The sequence below is a fragment of the Lucilia cuprina genome, chromosome 4, assembly GCF_022045245.1.
Source record: "Lucilia cuprina isolate Lc7/37 chromosome 4, ASM2204524v1, whole genome shotgun sequence".
NCBI lineage: Eukaryota > Metazoa > Arthropoda > Insecta > Diptera > Calliphoridae > Lucilia > Lucilia cuprina.
In genome coordinates, this window is record NC_060952.1 from 73184748 (window position 1) to 73205539 (window position 20792).

The 20792-nt window shown below is 28.2% G+C and overlaps 1 protein-coding gene across 1 annotated transcript in view; it reads right to left on the reverse strand.

The window, feature by feature from the left end:
- Nucleotides 1–401: 401 nt before the first annotated feature.
- The window catches only part of LOC111675445 (myb-like protein Q), a 30904-nt gene continuing 10513 nt past the window's right edge, over nucleotides 402–20792 (reverse strand). The window contains exons 2-7 of the mRNA XM_046948679.1: nucleotides 4752–4845; nucleotides 3991–4072; nucleotides 2775–3908; nucleotides 2577–2708; nucleotides 2427–2504; nucleotides 402–2284 (exon numbers count right to left, since the gene is read on the reverse strand). Of these exons, the coding sequence (XP_046804635.1) occupies nucleotides 806–2284; nucleotides 2427–2504; nucleotides 2577–2708; nucleotides 2775–3908; nucleotides 3991–4072; nucleotides 4752–4845 (2999 nt within the window). The 3' untranslated portion in view covers nucleotides 402–805. The remainder of the gene's footprint in view (nucleotides 2285–2426; nucleotides 2505–2576; nucleotides 2709–2774; nucleotides 3909–3990; nucleotides 4073–4751; nucleotides 4846–20792) is intronic.

A 20792-nucleotide genomic window follows, 5' to 3' on the forward strand; every position in this document is an offset into this window, starting at 1 on the left:
ATTTATTAAAGTATGAAGATTTTTAAGATGAAAAAAAAATGTTTTGTTCAGCTTGTTGTTGCTTGTTGTTGGATTTTTTTTGTTAAACTAAATAACTACTATAATAATAATAAATAATAATATTAATAATAAAATTAATAATTAAAAAATAATAATGATTATAATAAGTTTAATGATAAAAAGAAATCAATTTAAAATTTAGCAAAAAATAATAATAATTAATTTTAATATTTTATTTATATAATTTTTATTTGAAACACACCAGTAAAAGAACAAACAGGTGGAATGATTTGATAATAAAATAAAAATCTTACAGTGAGAGAAATGCTGGTTAAATGTTATATAAATAAATAAGTTTTTTTTTTCGAAATGAGAATTTGTTGTGAATTTTGAAACAAATATTTGTTTGTTGTGAGCTGGCAAGTTGATGATGCAGCATATGATTTGAATTTTTAATGGAATTTTTATTGTTTTAAATTATTTATTTCATATTTTTGTTGTTGTTGTTGGCTTAATTACGAGGGTTTTGTTTTTTTGTTTCTTTTAAAGATCATTTTTTTTTCTTAAGTATTTTTTGTTTTTGTCAGAATTTCCACTTAATTAATTGTTGAAGTTAAAACTAGGGGTGTTTTTTTATTATTTATAGATAAAAATAAATAACTATTATTTAAAATAATAATAAAGAAAAAACAAATGCACAAAATAAACAAATTAACGTTTTGTCTTCTTTTCTTGTTGTTGTTAATTTTTTTTGCTGAAATACCTTAATTTTACTTCTTCTCTCAGACACAGCTTAAGTTTAATATCATTCTGCCTGTTTGATCTCATTTAAATTGCGACACTGAGCCTCAGCTGCCGCGTCTAATTGTTCCATTTTGAAAACTTTACTCTTAAGTCCACACAAGATTTCAGCGGTGGCTATGCTCTTAACCGTACTCAAATCCAATTGTAAATGATTATTGTTATTGCTGTCATTATTATTATTGTTGTTGTTGTTATTGTCATCTTCACTCTCAGCATGATGATGATGTAGTTGTTGATGGTGTTGGTGGAGCTGTTGCTGATGTAACGTTTCTTGATCACTGTGTTCCATAGTTTGTGTTTGTTCCGTTTCCTCATGCACTGCTGTAACAGTTGCTGTTGCCGGTGTTGTTGTTGTTGCTGTTGGGGCATTGTGTATCTGATATTCATGCTTCTGGTTAATAGCATTAATTAGGGCCAAATTTTTCATATTTGTATTATTGTTGTCATCAATTTCAATGGCTTCTTTTTTGCACAGATTATTGTTATTAATATCATCCTCATCTCTAAGTTGAGAACCATTATTAATGCTAGCTCCATCTGATTCAGAAGTCTGTTCGGTATCGGTTAAGGGTTCATTTTCAACAATTTGCAAAACATCACTGGGTTCTCGTATCAAGTCTGTTTCGCTCTTTTGATAATCATGAGAATTATTTTGCACTAAATTTAAAGCTTGCTCCTCTACTACTGGATCTGCATGATTTTTCTTGCTAGTTTGTTGCTGTTGTTGTTGCTGTAGTTGTTGCTGTTGTTGTAGCTGTTGTTGTTGCTGTTGTAGTTGCTGTTGTTGTTGCTGTTGTAGTTGCTGCTGTTGTTGTTGTAGCAGCTGCTGTTCTTGATTGGCCTTTAGATGATTTTCCATTAAACGTATTTTGAAATTATTATGTTGTGGTTGTAGTTGTGGCTGCGGCTGTGGTTGTGGCACTGTTTCTGGTTTATTCATTTCCTTATTATTGTTAGCATCATGTTCCATTCTAAAGTGTTCCAATTCCTTGCGACGTTTCTCATTCATTTCCTCATTGTAGTGCATTAGTATCTTTCGTTTAGCCAAATATTTATGCTGTTTACGTGCCGTATCCATTAGTTTCTTGCTGTTGGCGTGTAATAGATTATAACCTTCCTTACTGAGGACCTCTCCTATACTATTGCTGTTCGGTAAGTGATTATAGTTCTTGGTACTGCAATTATTGTTATTACGACTGAGATTTTTCATAAAAGTTTCGGCTAAAGTTGCCTTCGATTTGATGTGATCACGGAATGAGGTGAAAGTCTGCACCGGTAATGGTGTTGTGCTGCTGGGGCCGCTGCCATTCTTATGAGCCGCAGCACCGCCGTTCATGGTGTGTGCGTCGTGTAGAGATTTTCGGGGATCGTAGCCTTGTCCGGTAATGTTGACACTGTGGGTTCCGCGTTCAAAGTGACATTCGGTGGATTCGTTATCGGGAGAAGAGCTGCTATCCTTGTTTTCGTCGTCCATGTTTTTCTAGTTTAATAGAAAGAGAGAAGTGAAATGCATTCAGTGAGATTTAATGTCATTTGTCATTTGTAAAATATTTAAAAATTTGTAAAATCTTTCGAAATTACAAATTTATAAAAATCAGACTATCGTTCGTATAAAAACTTACCTCTGTGTGTAGACCCTTGATTTTCATGGCCTCAGCCACTTTAAGGAAAACTGGTAAATCTTCATATTTAACATTAACCTAACAAAACAGAAACACATGATTAATTTCAAAACCATCTAAAGGAGAAATATATTTTTTAATTTTACTTACCTGACCACTGTACATAAAATCCAATAAACCGGCCATATGACTGGCCTCAACATCGGCCATTAACAAAATCGGGTGGCTAGAGGGATTCTCCAAAAAGATCTGTTGGAAATAAGGACTGCAAACGGATAAAACCTAAACGAGAGAAAACAAGTAAATTAAAGAGAATTCCCCATAAATAAGATTCAAATCGAAACCTACCAATTTATGGGCCTTGAAAATTTTACCCCCAGCAGCTATGGTTACATCCACCATTTTCTCGTCTTTCTGAAGAGTATGGAAGCCACGACACATATTACCATGGAAATTGTTCCAGGACAACAGGTACTGATCGATGGTATTGGGATCGGTAAAGGGTTGTTGTGAGTGCTTCTGTTGTTGCTGTTGTAATTGTTGCTGGGCTGCTTGATGTTGAGCCGTTTGTAAATGTATCTGTTGAGCAGTGGTTGTGGGTGTTGGTGTGGGAGTGGGTGGTGATTGTTGAGGATGATGTAGTTGCTGTTGCTGCTGTTGTTGGATAGCTGAGGGTGAGGTTTGTGGTGTAATGTGGGGTGAATGCAACAGCTGTAATTCACGACGACGTTCTTGCTCTTGTTGCAATTGCTGCTGCTGTTGTTGTTGACGTTGTTGCTGTTGCTGCTGTTGTTGATGATGATGAAGTATTTGTTGTTGCTGTTGCAGAGCAGCATGTAAACTTGTAGGCGGCGGCGGTGTTGGTGTAGCTGCTGCATGTGGTACCAAATGAGCATGATGTTGCTGTTGTTGCTGCTGTTGTTGTTGCACGGCTTGTTGTTGCTGTTGAAGAAAACGTTGTTGTTGCTGTTGTTGGGCAGCTGCTACAGCTGCTGCGGCCGCTACAGCTTGTTGTTGCTGTTGATGATGTTGGCGAGCCTGTTGTTTCAATTTAGCCATATTTTCCTGTTGTTCTTGCTGTCTCAAGAGTTCATCCTTAATCTTATACTGTTGGATGCTCAAATCATCCACACTCTTGGACAATTTGATGGCTTCATTGTTGTTGAATTTATTATTGGCCAACATGGGTTTCATGTCATATTTATAATCGCAAATGGCGAATTTCTTTTCGGTGGCAGCACGCTCCTTTTGACGTTTCACCAATTCGTCGATATTCATTAAAGCTCCCGAAGTAGCAGCCGCAATAGCTGAAGCAATTATGGGATCATCTTCAAAGACACTATCATCTATGGACTCTGTAAGGGTTTTGGTGGAAGAGAATAAACGCAAAGAAGGATCATTGACCTGATCACTGAAATACACATCCATCAAAGTGAAAAAAGGCCATTCACGGCGTTTGGGTTCTTCGGACATTTTGATGGCCTTAAAAGGTTTAAAAAAGAAAAAAAAATTAATAAAAATTTCCTGCTTCTTTTCATTTTAAAGAAGTATTTTTAATACTGACCTTGTATTCCTGCAATAGATTGTTCCATTTTTTGATTATTTTCGACAAAGGCAATGGAACATTTAACTCACGTTCAACGACGCTGATCGAACATAAACACAAATTGACGGGAAATGCATGAAATATAACAAATAAACGGAAATGAAATATAAACATTGGATTGGATAGACAGGAAAAGTGTGATAAAGAAGGGGAAAGTTATTCTGGTTAGTATGTGTTGTTTTTTTTTTTTATTAAAAATTTAATTTTGTGAAACAGTTTTAAAGTGTTGGCAGTTGTTGTGGGGTCTGGTTTTTCAAGACGATGGGTTTTTGATTAGGAAATGAGAGGAAGTTGAGTATTTTTTTTATTAGAAATTTAATGTTGTGTTTTCAGTAGGGGAGTCGTGTTAGAAGGTTAATGAATTGTACGTTTTGAAAATGCCATCAACTCGATATCTTCCAACTTATCTACTCTGCTGATTTAAAATAAATCATGGTTTTCTTTAAATAGTTTCAGCTCTAAGCAGATTATACGATTAAAAATATATAACAATTTGAAAAAAAACTTTAATTTACTGTAAAATCTGCAGTTACAGTGTAAACTACTTATAACGAATCTAATATTAATTATAATGTAAACTTATTGAAGAAATTATATTTTCCGATCAAAAAACCCTTTGGGTTCTTTTTAAATGCCTGTAAATGTTTCATTATATTTTTTTTTATTTTTTTTTATAATTCTTTTTTTTAAATTATTAAAAAGAAAGAAATTTTACTTACGCCCAGGCATATTTGGAGGCATTTCTTTTGCCTGTAAATAGTGGCGATAGTTCAGCACGTAATCTGATCAAACATTTGACTTTTTCAGCTTCCCCTAAAAGAAAAATAAAAGAAGATTTTGATTAGATATTTAATAATAAAAATTAATTACAATAATAACAAACTAAGGCTTAATTAAAAAAATTAAAATACTTATTTCTCTTTAAACGAGATTTGTTCAAAAGAAATACTCTCAGAACTCTCTTATTTAAAAGAGAGAAGAATCTCTTCAAATAAACTTTTTCTAGAAAAAATGGAAAATTAATCTTTTTAAGAGAATTTGTTTTTTTTAGACAAAGTCGTCTTTTTTCAAGAGAATTTCTATACCAAAATTATGTCCTTTAAAGAAACTTTTTCTATATGAAAGTTTAAAGAACAGTTTTCTTTAGAAAGCTATTCTGATTTTTAGAAATTACTTTTCTATAGAAAAGTGTCTTCTTTAAAGAGAATTTCCTATAGGAAAAGATTTATAGTTTTTCTAAAGAGAAACTTTCTTTTATAGAAAAATTTCTTGTTTAGAGACAGTTTTTCTATAGAAAAATATATTTCTCCTTAAGTTTTTAGAGAGAGCTTTTTGAGAAAGTATCTTCTTAAAAGATTGTTTTTGTATACAAACAAGTATGTTCTTTAAAAACAATTTTACTGTATAAAAAGTATTTTCTTTAGAGACAGTTGTTTTGTAGAACATTACACATCTCAATAAAAAGTGTTAGAGAGAGTATTTCTACAGAAAAAGTTTATTCTTTAGAGAGAGATTTTCTATGAAAAAGATTTCTTATTTACAAACAGTTTTTCTGTAGAACATTATATTTGTTTATAAAAAGTGTTAGAGAGAGTTTTTCTACAGAGAGAGATATTCTATGGAAAAGGTTTCCTATTTACACACAGTTTTTCTGTAAAAAGAGTATCTTCTTTAAAGACAGTTTATATAAATATAGAATGTCTTTTTAAGAGAAGTTTTTTTTAAAGCAAAATTGTCTTCTTTAGAGAAGTTTTTCTATTGAAAAGTTATATTTTTAAAGAAGTTTATCCCTTTAAACTTTGTCTATATAAGATGTCTTCCTTTTAGACATTTTTTTTGCTTCCAAAAGTCATTTTTGTAAAAATTCTATTTCTGTACAAAAAGTGTCTTCATTAAAGAAGTTTTTCTATTGAAAAGTTATATTCTTTAGAGAAGTTTTTCTATAGAAACTTTTTCTATATTAAATCTTTTATTTGTAAACAGTTTTTGTGTAATTATGTAGAAATTATAGTTCTGTCAAAATATTTCTTCCCTTGAATAATGTTTTTCTATAGAATTAATGTTTTCCATAGAAAACAATTCTACTTAAGATCAATGATCATGTATAGCCATAAAGAATGTAGCGGAGGCTTAATAAATATTTTAATTAGTATTTCCGAAAAAAATCTTTCATAATTAACAATTTGTTTTTCTATTTTTTAGATACTTCAGTTATTTGCCGTTAAATAAAAAAACTAATCTCAATGGAACTGTTTTTTTGATTTTGTTAAGATCCGGCATTGCAAAATATAACAGTATTTTATGATTTTTTTTTTTTTCAACACCAAACAAAAGCAAAATTTTTCTTTATATTTTGTTGAAAAAAAAAGAAACCATTCACCCATCATTGACAATAACAATAATCAAACAACACCACCAGCATCATCGTCAACAGCAACAAAAGCCATCAACCAACTCGTCGTCATTATGAATGGTTATGGTTGGAGCCAACCAACCAGCCAGTCAGCCAGCGAGTGTAATCATCCTCAAAGTATAAAATTTCAAAAGAAATTTTTCAAATATTGTTGGTGTTGTTGTTGCTATTTTATATAGAAAATTATAATAATAACATCAACAATAATTAAGTATTTTTGACTTGTTGTTTTTGTTGTAAGAAGACAGTAATAGACTTGATGTGAAACCCACAAATCAACTTCTATTGGGTGGTTGGTTGATTGTCTAACTATCAGCCAAAGGTGGCTTAGGTGGGGAATGAATGTGTGAACATTTGGTATGTGTATGGAGAAAGAAGAAATGCGCCAAAGAAATCTAAAAAGAAAACCAGAAACTATTCATTCCAACAGAAAAAAACCAGCAGCAACAACAACATTAGCAGCAAATATAGAAAAAGAAACCATTTTAAGTGTGAGCTGAACGTCGTATAACCCAAACCCAAACACATAAATGTTGTTAACGTCATGAGCGAAAGTGAAATCTTTTTCACAAAAAAAATTATATTTCTTGATTTGTTTTTTTTTTTGTAACTTTGTTGCTGTTGTGGTTGCTAATGAAATGAAATGAATTCTTCATACTTTGTAGAGTTTTTGTTTCGGTTTCAGTTTCTGTTTAAAAAACAAACTCGTATCCAGCCAACAACTTGTTTACAAAGAAACAAAAAAATATATATTTTTTAACGTAACGGGCTTCTGCCTTTTGCTTATATTTAACTACAAATACAAAAATACTTAATGCGTTTTATTTTACATAGATTTATTGTATTTCTATGTGTATAAGTTTATAAATTTCTTAGTAAAAGTTGTTTATTTGGAAGAAGAAAAAAAAAAACAACAAAAAAATGTTTATTTTTATTATTTCTTAACGACAAGTTGGTATGTATGTTGCTTAAGTCTTTTGATTTGTTTAAGGCCGTCGAAGTATAGTCTGAATTTGGTTTTATAATAAAAATAGTGTTTGAAATGCTTTAATGCCTTTACCGCTGTTGTTGCTGCTGCTGTTGTTGTTGTTATTTGCAAAACATCGCGCCATCACCATTGGATCTAATCAGCCATTATCATGGCTTAATGTTGTTGTATTGCTGCAATTTGCTGTTGTTGTTGTTGATTTTGATGGAATAGAGTTCATTGTAACTGAATTACAAGTGTAAACTTTAAATCGAGTTAAAAAGAAGAAACTTTGTGAAAAAATGGTCTGTTTTTTTTGCACAAAAATTTTTTTTGCAGACATTATTAATTCAAAAAATGTTTCTTACACTTAAGAGTTGCCAATATCTTTTATAATAATAAAAATTATCAAAATTTTCCCATCCATTTCGGTTAACATAGGAACTATATTATTTTTTGTTATATTTCCCAGTAGAAAGTGTCTGTTTTGGACGGAGGCTTTATTAGTGATCGTTTTTCTAAAGAAAGGGAGTCTTCTTTAGATATATTATATTTATAGAATATTCGTCTTCTTTAGGGATAGTTTTTTTTAAGAGAAAGCTTTTCTATAAAAATATTTTCTTTTGAGAGACACAGTTTTTTTTTAAGAAAAACTTTAGAAAAGTAGTTCTCTTTAGATACAGTTTTTCTATAGAAAATGTTTCTTCATTCCAATAGGAAAATTGTTTTCTTTGGAGGTATTTCTTCTAAAGAAAAAGTGTCTTTCTTAGATACATTTTATATATAAAATTATTCTTCTTTAGAAATAGTTTTTCTTGAGAAAATGTGTCTTACTGAGGCACTATTTTGCTATAGACAAAGTGTCTTATTAAAAGACTATTTTGCTGTAGAAAAAATGTCTTCTTTGGAGGCAGTTTTTCTATAGAAAAAGAGTCTTCTTTGGAAGCAGTTTTTATAGAATAGAAAAGTTATCTTCTTTTAAAGTAGTAGTTTTAAAGAAGTTTTCCTTTATAAAAATGATTCTTATATAGAAAAAGTGTCTTCTTTTTTGAAAACAGTTTCTCTATAGACAAAAGTGTATTCTTTGGAAGCAGCATTTCTATAAAAAAGGTATCCTTTTTAAGACAGTTTTTTTTTTATAGAAAAAAGTGCCTTGTTTAAAGATACTCTTTAATACATACAGATTTTCTATAGAAAACGTTTCATCATTAAAAGCAGTCTTTAGACACGATTTTTCTATTGGAAACGTGTCTTCATTAAAAAGAGCTTTTCTTCTTTAAATATAGTTTTGCTATAGAAAAAGTATCTTCTTTTAAGACAGTTTTTTTTAAAGAAAAAAGTGTTCTTTAAAGACAGTCTTCAGACTGTTTTTCTCTAGAAAAAGTGTCTTCTTTAAAAAGAGTTTTTCTAACAAAAAAGTGTCTTCTTTCAAGTTAGTGATTTTTTCTTTAGAAAAACTGTCTCCAAAGTGAATTTTTCTATAGAAAATTTAATAGAAAATGTTTCTTCTTTAGGAGTAGTTTTTCAATAGAAATAATGTCTTCTTTGAAATAAGTTTTTCCATCGAAAAAGTATCTTTTAAAAAGACAGTTTTTCCAAAGAAAATATATGTTCCTTAGTGACAGTTTTCTAAAAAAGGGTCTTCTTTAAAGACATTTTTACTATAGAAAAAATGTTTTTATTTGTGAGTACTTTTCTATAGAAATAGTGTCTTATTAATTAGAAGTTTTTCTATAGAAAAATTGGTTCTTTGATAAAAGATTTTCTAAGAATAAAAATGTGTATTTTAGAGAATAATTTTGTTTATTCTTTGGATGCAAATCTTCTAAAAATTAATTTTCTTTAGCGACAATAATTTCTTTAGAGTTAGTTTCCTATGGAAAAGTGTCTTCTGTAGAGACAGATTTTCTATGGATATTTTTCTGAAAGAGAGTTAGTTGTATTGCATTTTGAAATATTTTCTATAGAAAATGTGCTTATAAAAAAAAATTTTAAATTTTTAATATTTTTTTCCAAAACTATACTTCTTTAAGTAGACAAACACTGTGCCAAGTAAATGTAAAAAAATTTAAATATTTATGACGATTTCAATGCGTACGTGTTTTCAACTCGAACTGTTTGCCTGTAAGTATCTATAAGTTTGTATATTTGTGAGTGAGTAAGTTAAAGAATGTATAAGTGAGTGTGTGTGATTGTTTTTGTAAATAATTTTGCTTAAGATATTAACATGTTGATATGAAGAAAAAATTTCACTTTCTTTTCGTCGAAAACATAAAATAGTAGTAGCAACAGTGCAAAGTATCTACATGAAGCGAAAAGAAAAGAAACCAAATTGTATAAAAACTTGGCTGGTTTATTTATAAAAATTTCTTGTTTTTTGTTAATATTTCTTATATATTTACTACTTTTTCTGTAGTTGTTATTGCTGTTGTTTTAGCAATTAATGGATTGGTGGTTAAATGTTTAAAGGAAACACAACAGAAGAAGAAACATAAAAACAAAACAACTTCTTTTCATTATTTAAGTGTCTTCTGCTTTATATTACTAAAAGATGCAGACATATAGACATGTTGCTTTTTTATTAACAAACCACATTCACTTCTTTTTTCATTTTAATCACCCCCCTTCAGCTTCTTCACCTTGTATTAAACCACTAAAAAAACATCTTTGAATATTTCTTACAAAAACAAACCTTTCTTTCTTGATTTTGAAACTGCTGTTGTTGTTGTTTAAAGCCTACAGACAGACAGTCACTTATTCCAACAACAACAAAAAGACTCTGATTCAAATATTCGGTTTCTTTCAAGATTTTTTTCATACTTTTCTTCTTAAAACAAGATCTTTTTTTTGCTCATAAACATATTTTATTGTTGTCTTTGTCAATGTGTGTGTGTGTGTGTTTGTGTGAGATCTATAGATCTTGTTATACGTCAGTTACCGTTAGTTTCTCTTTTGACCCACATTTTGTTTTTGTTTTCTTCTTTCATTTTTGTTGTTGCTGTTGTTGAAATGGAAAAGTAGATTCTAAGTCAGTAGTAAGCTTAACAACTCACTAGTTTATTGAGATAACAGACACAACAAAAACAACAGCAACCAAAGCATTTAAAAAGTGAATACAAAATGAGAAAAGAACAAGCCTTCGTCATCGCCATTATTATTGTTTTGTTTTTGTTGTTATATTCTCTTATGTTTATAGAAGTCATGATAATTCTTTTATTTGTATTTGAGTGTGTTTGTATTTGTTCTGTGTTATTTTTATCCAGGGGATACTAGCTTCCGCTTTATTTTTTTTGCTTAATTGTCGGGGAAAAAGTTATTTCGTTAGTGGTTGCTGTTTTTAAACTTTAGGGCACAATATCTTCTATTGTTTTGGAGAAATGTTGTTGCTGGATTCGAGTCCAGCAAATATTAATTTCTCAGGAAATTACGATTTAGGATTTCGCTTAAATTTTGTTTTTAAATTTATTAAAACTAAGCCCCGATCCGTCTTCTGTATGTTTAATCAGTCTTTACATCTGTATTTAGATTCGAGCAGAATTTAAAAAGCTCTTCCCAGGAAAAATTTTATTAGTTTCAAAGCATCCGAGGAATATATTTCTTTGATTTATAAATAGAATACAATGCAAATGGTACTACAGAGTATCAATAGAATTGCAAACCCCACTGTATCCGTTAATAAGTAGTTCCCAAATAGACTTTAAAACATCGCTCCATATATTTTGCTTTGGATATTTGCAATATTACATTTATCTATTCCCACGAAGAGAAGTTTTATTTTGTTATAATTTTTTTTTTAAATTTGTTTCATCCAAATGTTTGCAAGAACTTTCTGGTTGGCTTTGGAATTATCGTGGAGTCGTAACAATTTGCCAGAGAATGAGTTTTAGAAGTCATCGCAACATTATTAGTTCCATGGATTCTTTTTCAAAGTTTTCTTATTACTTTCTGTATTTGAACTTTTGCCCTTACCCAATAATATCCTTTGAAGCTTTCAAAGTCTAAGCTTTAAAAAATAATTCCTCTTTATTTTCTTGAAATTACTTTACAATCACAACAATGTCCCAGAGAAGGAGTGCTAGAAGTCTGGACGATATCACTTATTTCTTGAAAGCTTTTCAAAAGTTTTCTTAATTCATTTATGTATTTAAACTTTTACCTTAGTTAACTATATTCCCTAAAGCTTTCAAAGTCAAACGGCGCGCCGTACTTAAGAAATCATTCCTCTTCCTTTTCTTGAAATATCTTTAGAATAACAACAATGTTCCAGGGAAGAAGTTCAATTATGACAAGACCTTATCACTAGTTCCGTAAAAGCTTTTCAAGTTTTTCTTATTACTATCTGTAAGTAAGCGTTTTCCCTTAAACAGTTAGTTAGCTCGGAAGGGGGATGTATATAAATACATTAAGTCCACTAAACACTAACCACTAGTCTACCGGAGATCAACTTTTTCCCCTACCCAACAATATTCTTAAAAGCTTTCAAAATCTAACGGCGTGACGTATTTAAAAAATCACTTCTTTCTTTTCTCACATTCTTTACCAAACGTTTTTGTTTCCAACTGTTAAACAGAAACACTTCGTCATTCAAGCAAAACAAAAAAAAAAAAAGAAAAAAACAACAACTGCAACAGCAACAAAAATCACTGATTCATTACGCTATTGTTTACATTCGGCTAAGACTTTTCTTTTGGTAAAAAAAACGTTGCTGTTGTGTTAACACGAACAGCTTTTCATTTCTTTTCGTTTTATTGTTGTTGTTGTTGTTGCTGCTTAGAACCTGATTTAATTCACGCATTTACTTTCATGCACATCACAACAACTATTCTTCTTGTTGTTGGGATTCGTTCTGTCTGTTTGATTAAGCTTGTTGTGGCCTAAAGAAGAAGTTTGTTTAACAACGTTTCTCCGTCTGTCCGTTCATATTTACTTGTTGTTGTGTTTGTTCTAGCATAATGTGTTAAATGTTGTTTGTATTTGGTTTTGTATTTATTTACTTTTATTTAGCGTGGGCTTCTTAACAGACTGCTAAGCTCACGTTGTTGTTTTTGTTTTGATGATTATTCTTTTGTTGTAGTATTTAGTCTCGTGAGAATTTGTTAAAAGTGGGTCAATCATTTAAAAATGCATTCTTTATTATTATTCTGTTTTTTGGTTTTTTTATTTTCTTTCTTTTTTATTTTAAACAAATAATTCTCGATGCATGTTTAGAGATAAAGAACAAACTAAATATTGAAAATGATTTTTAATTTTTCTTAATTTCAACAAGGTGTGTGTGTGTATGTGTGGAGTGTTTTTTTGTTTGAAATTTGATTCTTAGAAGTTTTTGTGTCTTTTTCTAAGTTAAGAAGTTCCAAGTTTTCTTTTTGAAATAAATTTAGGTTAATTGGATATTTGTCATGCCAATCACACAGCATTCGTTTTGGTTTTATTTTTTGGGTTTAGTTTTACAGTTAGAAAAATTTTAGAAGTGCATGAAGATTATGGGATTTATTAAGGAGATATAAAGTTTAAAAAAATAATTTTTTTTAACCCTTTTACACATTTCTTTACAATATTTAACATTTTTGTACAAAATTCCAAAAAGTACCAAAAAAAAGTACTTTTTTTTAACGAAATAATATATTAAAACTTTTTAATAAAAAATAATTTTTAAAGAATTTTTAAAAATTTTTAACCATATCTTTTAGTTTTTTTTTACAAAATTAAAAAAGTATCAAAAAAGTACTTTTGAAAAAAAAATTCAATATTTTCTATTAAAAAAACAAAATAAACTGTTATATTAAATTTTTTAGAAATATTTTGTATAAATTTGTACTAAAATTTAAAAAGTACTTTAAGGAAAGCTTTCGATTTTTGTTTACAAAAAAGTTTTTTAACTTCTTAAACATTTCCCTACAATTTTGTAGACACTTAAAAGTAAATTTTAAAAAGTACTAAAAAAGTACTTTTTTGTAAAATTTTATAAAACTAAAGTTATTTTCTATTTAAAAATAAAAATATTTCTTGATTAAAATGTATAAGTTTTGGTTTAACATTAGAAAAGTAACCCAAAAAGTACTTTTTTAAGTACTTTTTTATTTTTTGTTTTAAAAATTAAAAACTACTTTAGATTTTTGTTTACAAATAAGTTGTTTTTAAATTCTTAAACATTTTCCTACAAGTACATTTAAAAAAGTACTAAAATAATACTTTTTGTAAAATATTATAAAACTAAGTTATTTTCTGTTTAAAAATTTAAAATATATAATTAAAATTATTCACTTGCATTTTTAGTAACAAATTTAGTACTATTGTTATACTAAAACTAAAAAGTACCAAAAATAGTACTTTTTGAAAATGTTAGTTTTTATGAAAAAGATCTTAACTAAAATGACATTAATTTACTACCTTTCTAGTTGGCAGACTAATATTTAAAATTTATTTAAATAAAGTACTTTTTTCCTATTAGTAAAGTACCAAAAATAGTACTTTTAAGGAATGTACATATATCAATATAAACATATTTCAAAGTTGTTTTATAATATTCTTTATATTTGATACAGATTTTTGAAAAAAGTACTAAAAATAGTACTTTTTCAAAAAGTAGTAAAAAATAGTACTTTTTGGAAAAATATTTTTTTTTTAAATAGTACTTAATTACTAAAATGATTTGTAGTACTTTTCTTGTTGGGATTCAGAAATAGAATAATATTTAAAATTTATTTAGATATAGTACCTTTCTTTATTAGTATTAAAAGTAGTACTTTTTAGAAATAATTAATATATACTAAAGTACTAAAAATTTTACTTTTTCTAGAAGTACTAAAAGTAATACTTTTTCAAAAAGTACTTAAAGATATATAATTAGTTTCTTTTTATTTTATTACTTTTTAGAGACAAATAAACTCTAAAATTGTTTTAAAAAAGTGCATCCGTTACAAAAATCATTCGTTAGAAATGTTAAAAAAACGTATAATTACAAGTTTTTTTTTTGCTTTAAAAATATTTGAAAAAAAACTCAACTTGAAATACTATAAAATTAATTATCATTAACTGCAATATAAATCATCCTAATCATCATTATAAGTAAGATAATTATCATTAAGTTTAGTAAATGTTAAAAAAACTGTCATTGCTTACTGGTCGATTGGTTGGTTTGTTGCATTTTTTTTCTTAAAATTCTCAAATTTTACTTTCTCTTCATAAAGGAAAACCAAAATGACTAAACTGACAACAACAGCAACAAATATAAAACCAGCATCTAGAAATACATGAATTTCAGCAAAAATAAAAAGCAACAATAAAAAAATGGCAAAGAAATTATATTGTATGTATGTGTTTTTTTAAGATGATTTTTTTTAAGAAAATAAAAAAATAACAACAACAACCACTATTGAAAACATGTGGAAAAACAAGAAAATTTTGTTAAGTATTTTTACTCAGCAATGTTTGTTTGTGTGTGTCTGTTGTTACTCTTGAATAGAAAGCCAACAAACTGACAGCCAGCCAGAGTCAGTTAAGTTAAAGCAACTAGAGGAGTAGGAAAGGAAGAAGATGAAGAAGTTGGGAAAATATATGTTTTGTTTATACATATATTCAACCAGAAACATGTAGAAAACAAAAACTCATACTAGCACTTAGTTTACAGTGGTTTAAATTAGATGAAAAATATGTTTTAAATTTAAATTTTTGTTTTAGATATAATTTTATACAAAAAAGTTTTTAAATTTATTAAATTATTATTTTTAAAAAATTGTGCAACTTCAATTTTTTAAAAAAAAGTTACTTTTTTGAAGTTTTTAGTAAAATTTGTTTAAGAAAATATACAAAAAACCAATATTAATGTGTTTTAAATAGAAAACTAAGCAAAACTAAGCAAAAAAGTACTTTTTGCTAAAAACACATATTTTCGCATGCTGAAACCATTAAAATATGTTTTCAATTAATTAAACTTATGATTAAAAATATTTAAGCTAATATTACACTAAAAAGTTAAAAAAGTTAATTTTCTAAATGAAATAGAGATTTTTAAATGAAAATTTTGAAAGATTTTAAAAACTTTAGTTTTTTTATGAATAAAAGAAGAAGAATGTAATTTAAATAAAACATCCATTTTTTTAATTGTTATTACTCAGCTTTTCTAACCACTGTTCCCTTTGTTGTGTATTTATTATTTTTACCTTTTGTTGTTGTTTATTTATATTTCATTTTGCTATTTGTAGATCGTATAGTGAAACAGAAAAAAAAAATTAAAAGAAAAACAAAATATTAACAACGTGACTTCTTCGACATCATGGTCGCCTGGTGGAAAGTTAAGAAAAATAACACAAACAAACCTCAAATTTACAACAACAATTCCTATATAAACACAACAAAAACACATACATACGCATGCAGCCATATTTAAGAATAAACAACAACAATGCCAACAAAATACTCCAACTGTTACCGTTATATTTTATTTTTTTTTTCATCAAAACCATTAGGAGAGCGAGAGAAGGAAAATGAAACACTTGCTGTTGCCATTTTTTTCGTTTGCTGTTGCTCGTGGTGCAAAAAAAAAAAATAACAATTTGTGCTGTTGTTTATGTTTTTCCAAGTTTATGTATGTTTGTATCTGTGTATGTGTGTGTTTTAGTTGTTATGCTGGTTGTATTTGCTTTTTTTTTCTACAAAAGACAGTTGAATGTTCGATGATTTGCTGGAAATTCCTAGTAAAATCATGTATAAAGCAACAATATAAGCGAAAAGCTAATGTAAAAAAAGCTACTCTTAAGATCAGCTAGTATTTCGTGGCGTTAAGGGGATTTTCTAAGATTTTCTTTTTAAATAAATTTATGAATTTAAACTTACATAGATACATATGCATGAGAGTGTGTTTAAAAATTATTATTATTGTTATTATACATTTACCACCATTATATTAATGATTTGTTGTTAGTTTAGTTCATAGAGATTTCTTTCTAGCTTTTGCAGTAGTTTTTTATGCATTTTTTTCATTAAGAAGTGCAAAAGCCGCTTGCTTATTCCACCATTAAGTTATAATGTTTTCAGTAAGCTTACAGCTACAACTTTAATATTTTCTTTAGATTTTACAAATATTGTGGCAAGGTTTATGAACTTTTTTTCTTTGTTGCTGTTGTTGTTGTAAACATTTTTACAAGGTAAATGATACTATTTTTTACAAAAGTAACAGATACCAACATGTAAATATGTAAATATGCACTTAAATGCTTTTCTAAAGATGTTGTTTTTTTTATTTTGTAAAAACTACATGTTGTATGGGTAATTTAGTATTTATTTTATCTTTATGTTTGTTGAATAGTTTATACTCATTCATATCTATAGATATTGTAAGTACATACTTGTTCATTGGTGAAAGGTGGAGTTAAGCTTTATGAATTTTATTTCTATTTTATTTTTGCTAAAGATTAATAAGAGGATGTAAAATGTTTTTCTATAGAGCAGTAGAAATTAGTGGATATTAATTTTAACATATTTATTTTTAAAGAGAAAATAAATGTCCTTGGTTGTAGTTGTAGTATTTTTTTTAGATATTTTATATATTAAAATTTGGGTTAGAAATATTCTTAAAATAAGACAAGTTTGGGATTGGTTAAAGGTAACATTTTTTAAACTTATAGATTGAAATTTTCAGGAAATTGAAGTTGTGTAATATTTTAAGTTCGAAAGTTAAAAAAGTACTTGTTCGAAAAATTAATTTTTTAAGAAAGTAATTATTGAAAATAGCATTTTTTTTGCCAAAAAATTTATTGTAGTCCATAGAAATAGGTTTAGAGTAAGATAAGAGTTAGCGTAGCTAGATCGTTGGCTCACTGGATATACCAGAGGCAAACATGCTCGATAGACACTTAAATGTATTCCTTCGGTTTTGCTGTTTATACGTCATTATTTAAAAGTAATCAAGAATTAACTAATTAATAAATTAACTAACTAACTAATAAACTAACTAAATAACTAACTAACTAAGTAGAACTAAACTAGAACTGAACTAGAACTGAACTAGAACTGAACTAGAACTGAACTAGAACTGAACTAGAACTGAACTAGAACTGAACTAGAACTGAACTAGAACTGAACTAGAACTGAACTAGAACTGAACTAGAACTGAACTAGAACTGAACTAGAACTCAACTAAAACTGAACTAGAACTGAACTAGAACAGAACTAGAACAGAACTAGAACAGAACTAGAACAGAACTGAACTAGAACTGAACTAGAACTGAACTAGAACTGAACTAGAACTGAACTAGAACTGAACTAGAACTGAACTAGAACTGAACTAGAACTGAACTAGAACTGAACTAGAACTGAACTAGAACTGAACTAGAACTGAACTAGAACTGAACTAGAACTGAACTAGAACTGAACTGGAACTGAACTAGAACTGAACTAGGACTGAGCTAGAACTGAACTAGAACTGAACTAGAACTAGAACTGAACTAGAACTGAACTAGAACTGAACTAGAACTGAACTAGAACTGAACTAGAACTGAACTAGAACTGAACTAGAACTGAACTAGAACTGAACTAGAACTGAACTAGAACGGAATTAGAACTGAACTAGAACTTAACTAAAACAAACTAACTAACGTGTTTTTAATTACAAAACATATGTTAGAACAAAAAAATAATTAAAAAAATATATTTTAACAAAACATTACTTTATATACCAACCCCCATATTCATAAACAATTTTTATACCCTTCACTTTCGTGAGAAGGGTATATATAAGTTTGTCATTCCGTTTGTAATTTCTATAATATAATTTTCCGACCCTATAAAGTATATATATTCTTGATCCTTATAGATAGCGGAGTTGATTAAGCCATGTCCGTCTGTCTGTCCGTCTGTCTGTCCGTCTGTCTGTCTGTCTGTCTGTCTGTTGAAATCAGTTTTTAGAGGACCCCAGATATCGGTGATGTCTGAATCTTCAATAATTCTATTAGACATGCTTTCGAGAAGATCGCTATTTAAAATCAGCAAAATCGGTCGGTAAATAACGGAGATATGAGCAAAAATCCGAGACAACCTCTGAAAATTTCATCAAAAAATTGTTAAAAAAGCAACAAAAACACTAAAAACACTGTACATAGAAAAAGATGTACACGTGTGTGTGTAGATGTATTTGGTTTTATTCAGCTGTGTATTTTTTTGTATGTTTGGAATTCAAACATACAAAGTATACACAGCAAAAAAAATATGATTTGCATTTTTTGTTAAAATAAAATAATTTTCCCTTTTGTTTTGCAAATATATTTTTTGATGAATAGAAAAAAGTATTTAAAACGTTTTCAATTATATGAGAGTAGATTGTGAGTTATTGTACAATAATTTTTATGCGAATAATGTAAGTTTGAAATTTAAAACTAACACAAATTTTTTCCAAGTGCTTTTTAAAACAATTTTTTACGATAAACAAAAACAAAATCTACGTCTCGTCAATGTTTACCAGCAATGAATCAGAGGTCGAAGTCGACCGGCTTCGAGTCGGAGCTTAGCCGCCGCCGAACTATATTTAGCTGCTTGAGCCGCCGCCGAAACATTCGGCATGAATCGACTCAAATTTTTTTAATGTTTTTATTAACTAGACTGTAAGATCAATTATGTTTAAAATACACTATGGTGAAGGGTATATAAGACTCTTACTTGTTTATTTTATAAACGATTTATAAATAAAATTTCCTATGGAAAATTTGTTTTATAAACCTTTTATAAAATAAATTGCTGTTTATGAATAAGGGGGCAAATGTTTTAGCTACTTTTGCCTGAGGGAATATTTGAAAAAGTTTTGGTTAAAAAGTACTTTCTGCCTTTTTCATGCAAAAAGTACTTTTTGTTTAAAATTTTTATTTTGTAAAACATTTAAATAAACTTCAACATGTTTGAACATAGTTTGCAGAAATATATGTAATTGTTGGCATAGGTTTAATTACATTTCTCTCAAATATTTATAAACTTTTTCTTAATAACATGATTCATATAAATTTTTAACTAAAAAATCTTATAAAACTTTTTTCAAGTTGGTTTTATGATTCACTATTCACATTTCGTATTAATAAAAAAAGACACAATAAAACTACAAAAAAAATTTACAAAAAACCATACTCGTGCGTGATTACATAAGTGTTTGTTTGTACATTTTTGCTGTGTTATATTTGGGGCTATTATTGCTTGTAACTGTGTGCAAAAAAAAAACTGCTAGTTAATTCTTTTATAATAATTTTAATCATATATTTTTTGTTGTTTGTTTTTTCTACTTTTGCACTGTTTACTTTATTTATTATATGACTTTAAATTTTTTTCATTTACAGTTAATTTCTATATTTTTTTTAATTGCTTAACAAACGTGATGATAAAAAGTATAGAAAAAAATTAACTAGATGACCAATTCCTCTTAAAAGAAAAAGGTAAAACTATCAAAATAATACAAAGGCCAACAACAGATTTATGCAATACGCAAAAAATGAGCAAAAAACACAAAAATAGTTACAGGCAAAAAACTATAATAAATTGTTATTAAAAATTTTTAATTTCAAAAAAGAAACACACAATACGAGCAATAATTATAATGAAAGATGACAAAGCAGTTAATAAATATATAAAAAATATATATTTTTTAAATGTAAAAGTAAATTATGTTAAAAAAATTTATACTTTTTAAAAACATGCATTAAAGAGAAAACTAAATAAAAACAATTTTTTATAGTAAAGGGACTTTTTTTAAGTTTTTCTACATAAAAAATGGTTTAAAACTAGTTTTTTTAAGCGAAAAGTTATTTTCAAGTATTTTAAATGACAAATTAGATGTTTTAACCAAAAAGTACTTTTTTCAAAAAAGTACTTTTTATTTGGTACTTTTTTGAAAAAAGTACTTTTTGCTAAAAATGTGTAGTTTTCTTATAGAAAGTCACAGCATTATTAAATTTTAAGTTTTTGCTTATGGAAGTGACACAAATATATTTCAAAATTCTAAGATTTGATTAAAAAAGTACTTTTTTAAATGGATTGCTCGTGTTAATTCTAACACCTGATATCGCTCTACTTGCCTTCTGGCTATTAGTAAAGTTTAGCCCTGTGATCGCCATATTTATTCTAATCCAATTTACACATTCCATTATTACTCGGACTCTTGCCTGAAAGCTTTGGTTATGATTAGATAATCGGTAGTGTATTTCTGTTTCTGGGCTTTCAATTGAAACCCCTGGTCCACTTTGTGTCCCCATTAAAAGCCATCCGTGTAGCAATGGATTCTTGCTGGTATTTGTTGTAATGTTCCACTAAGACCAAGACGTTCTATCTGGGAGCAGAGTTTAAAAGTTTTCGACATATTTTGTATATGTGTATCTGTTGTATCTGTGATCAGATAAGTCCGATGAT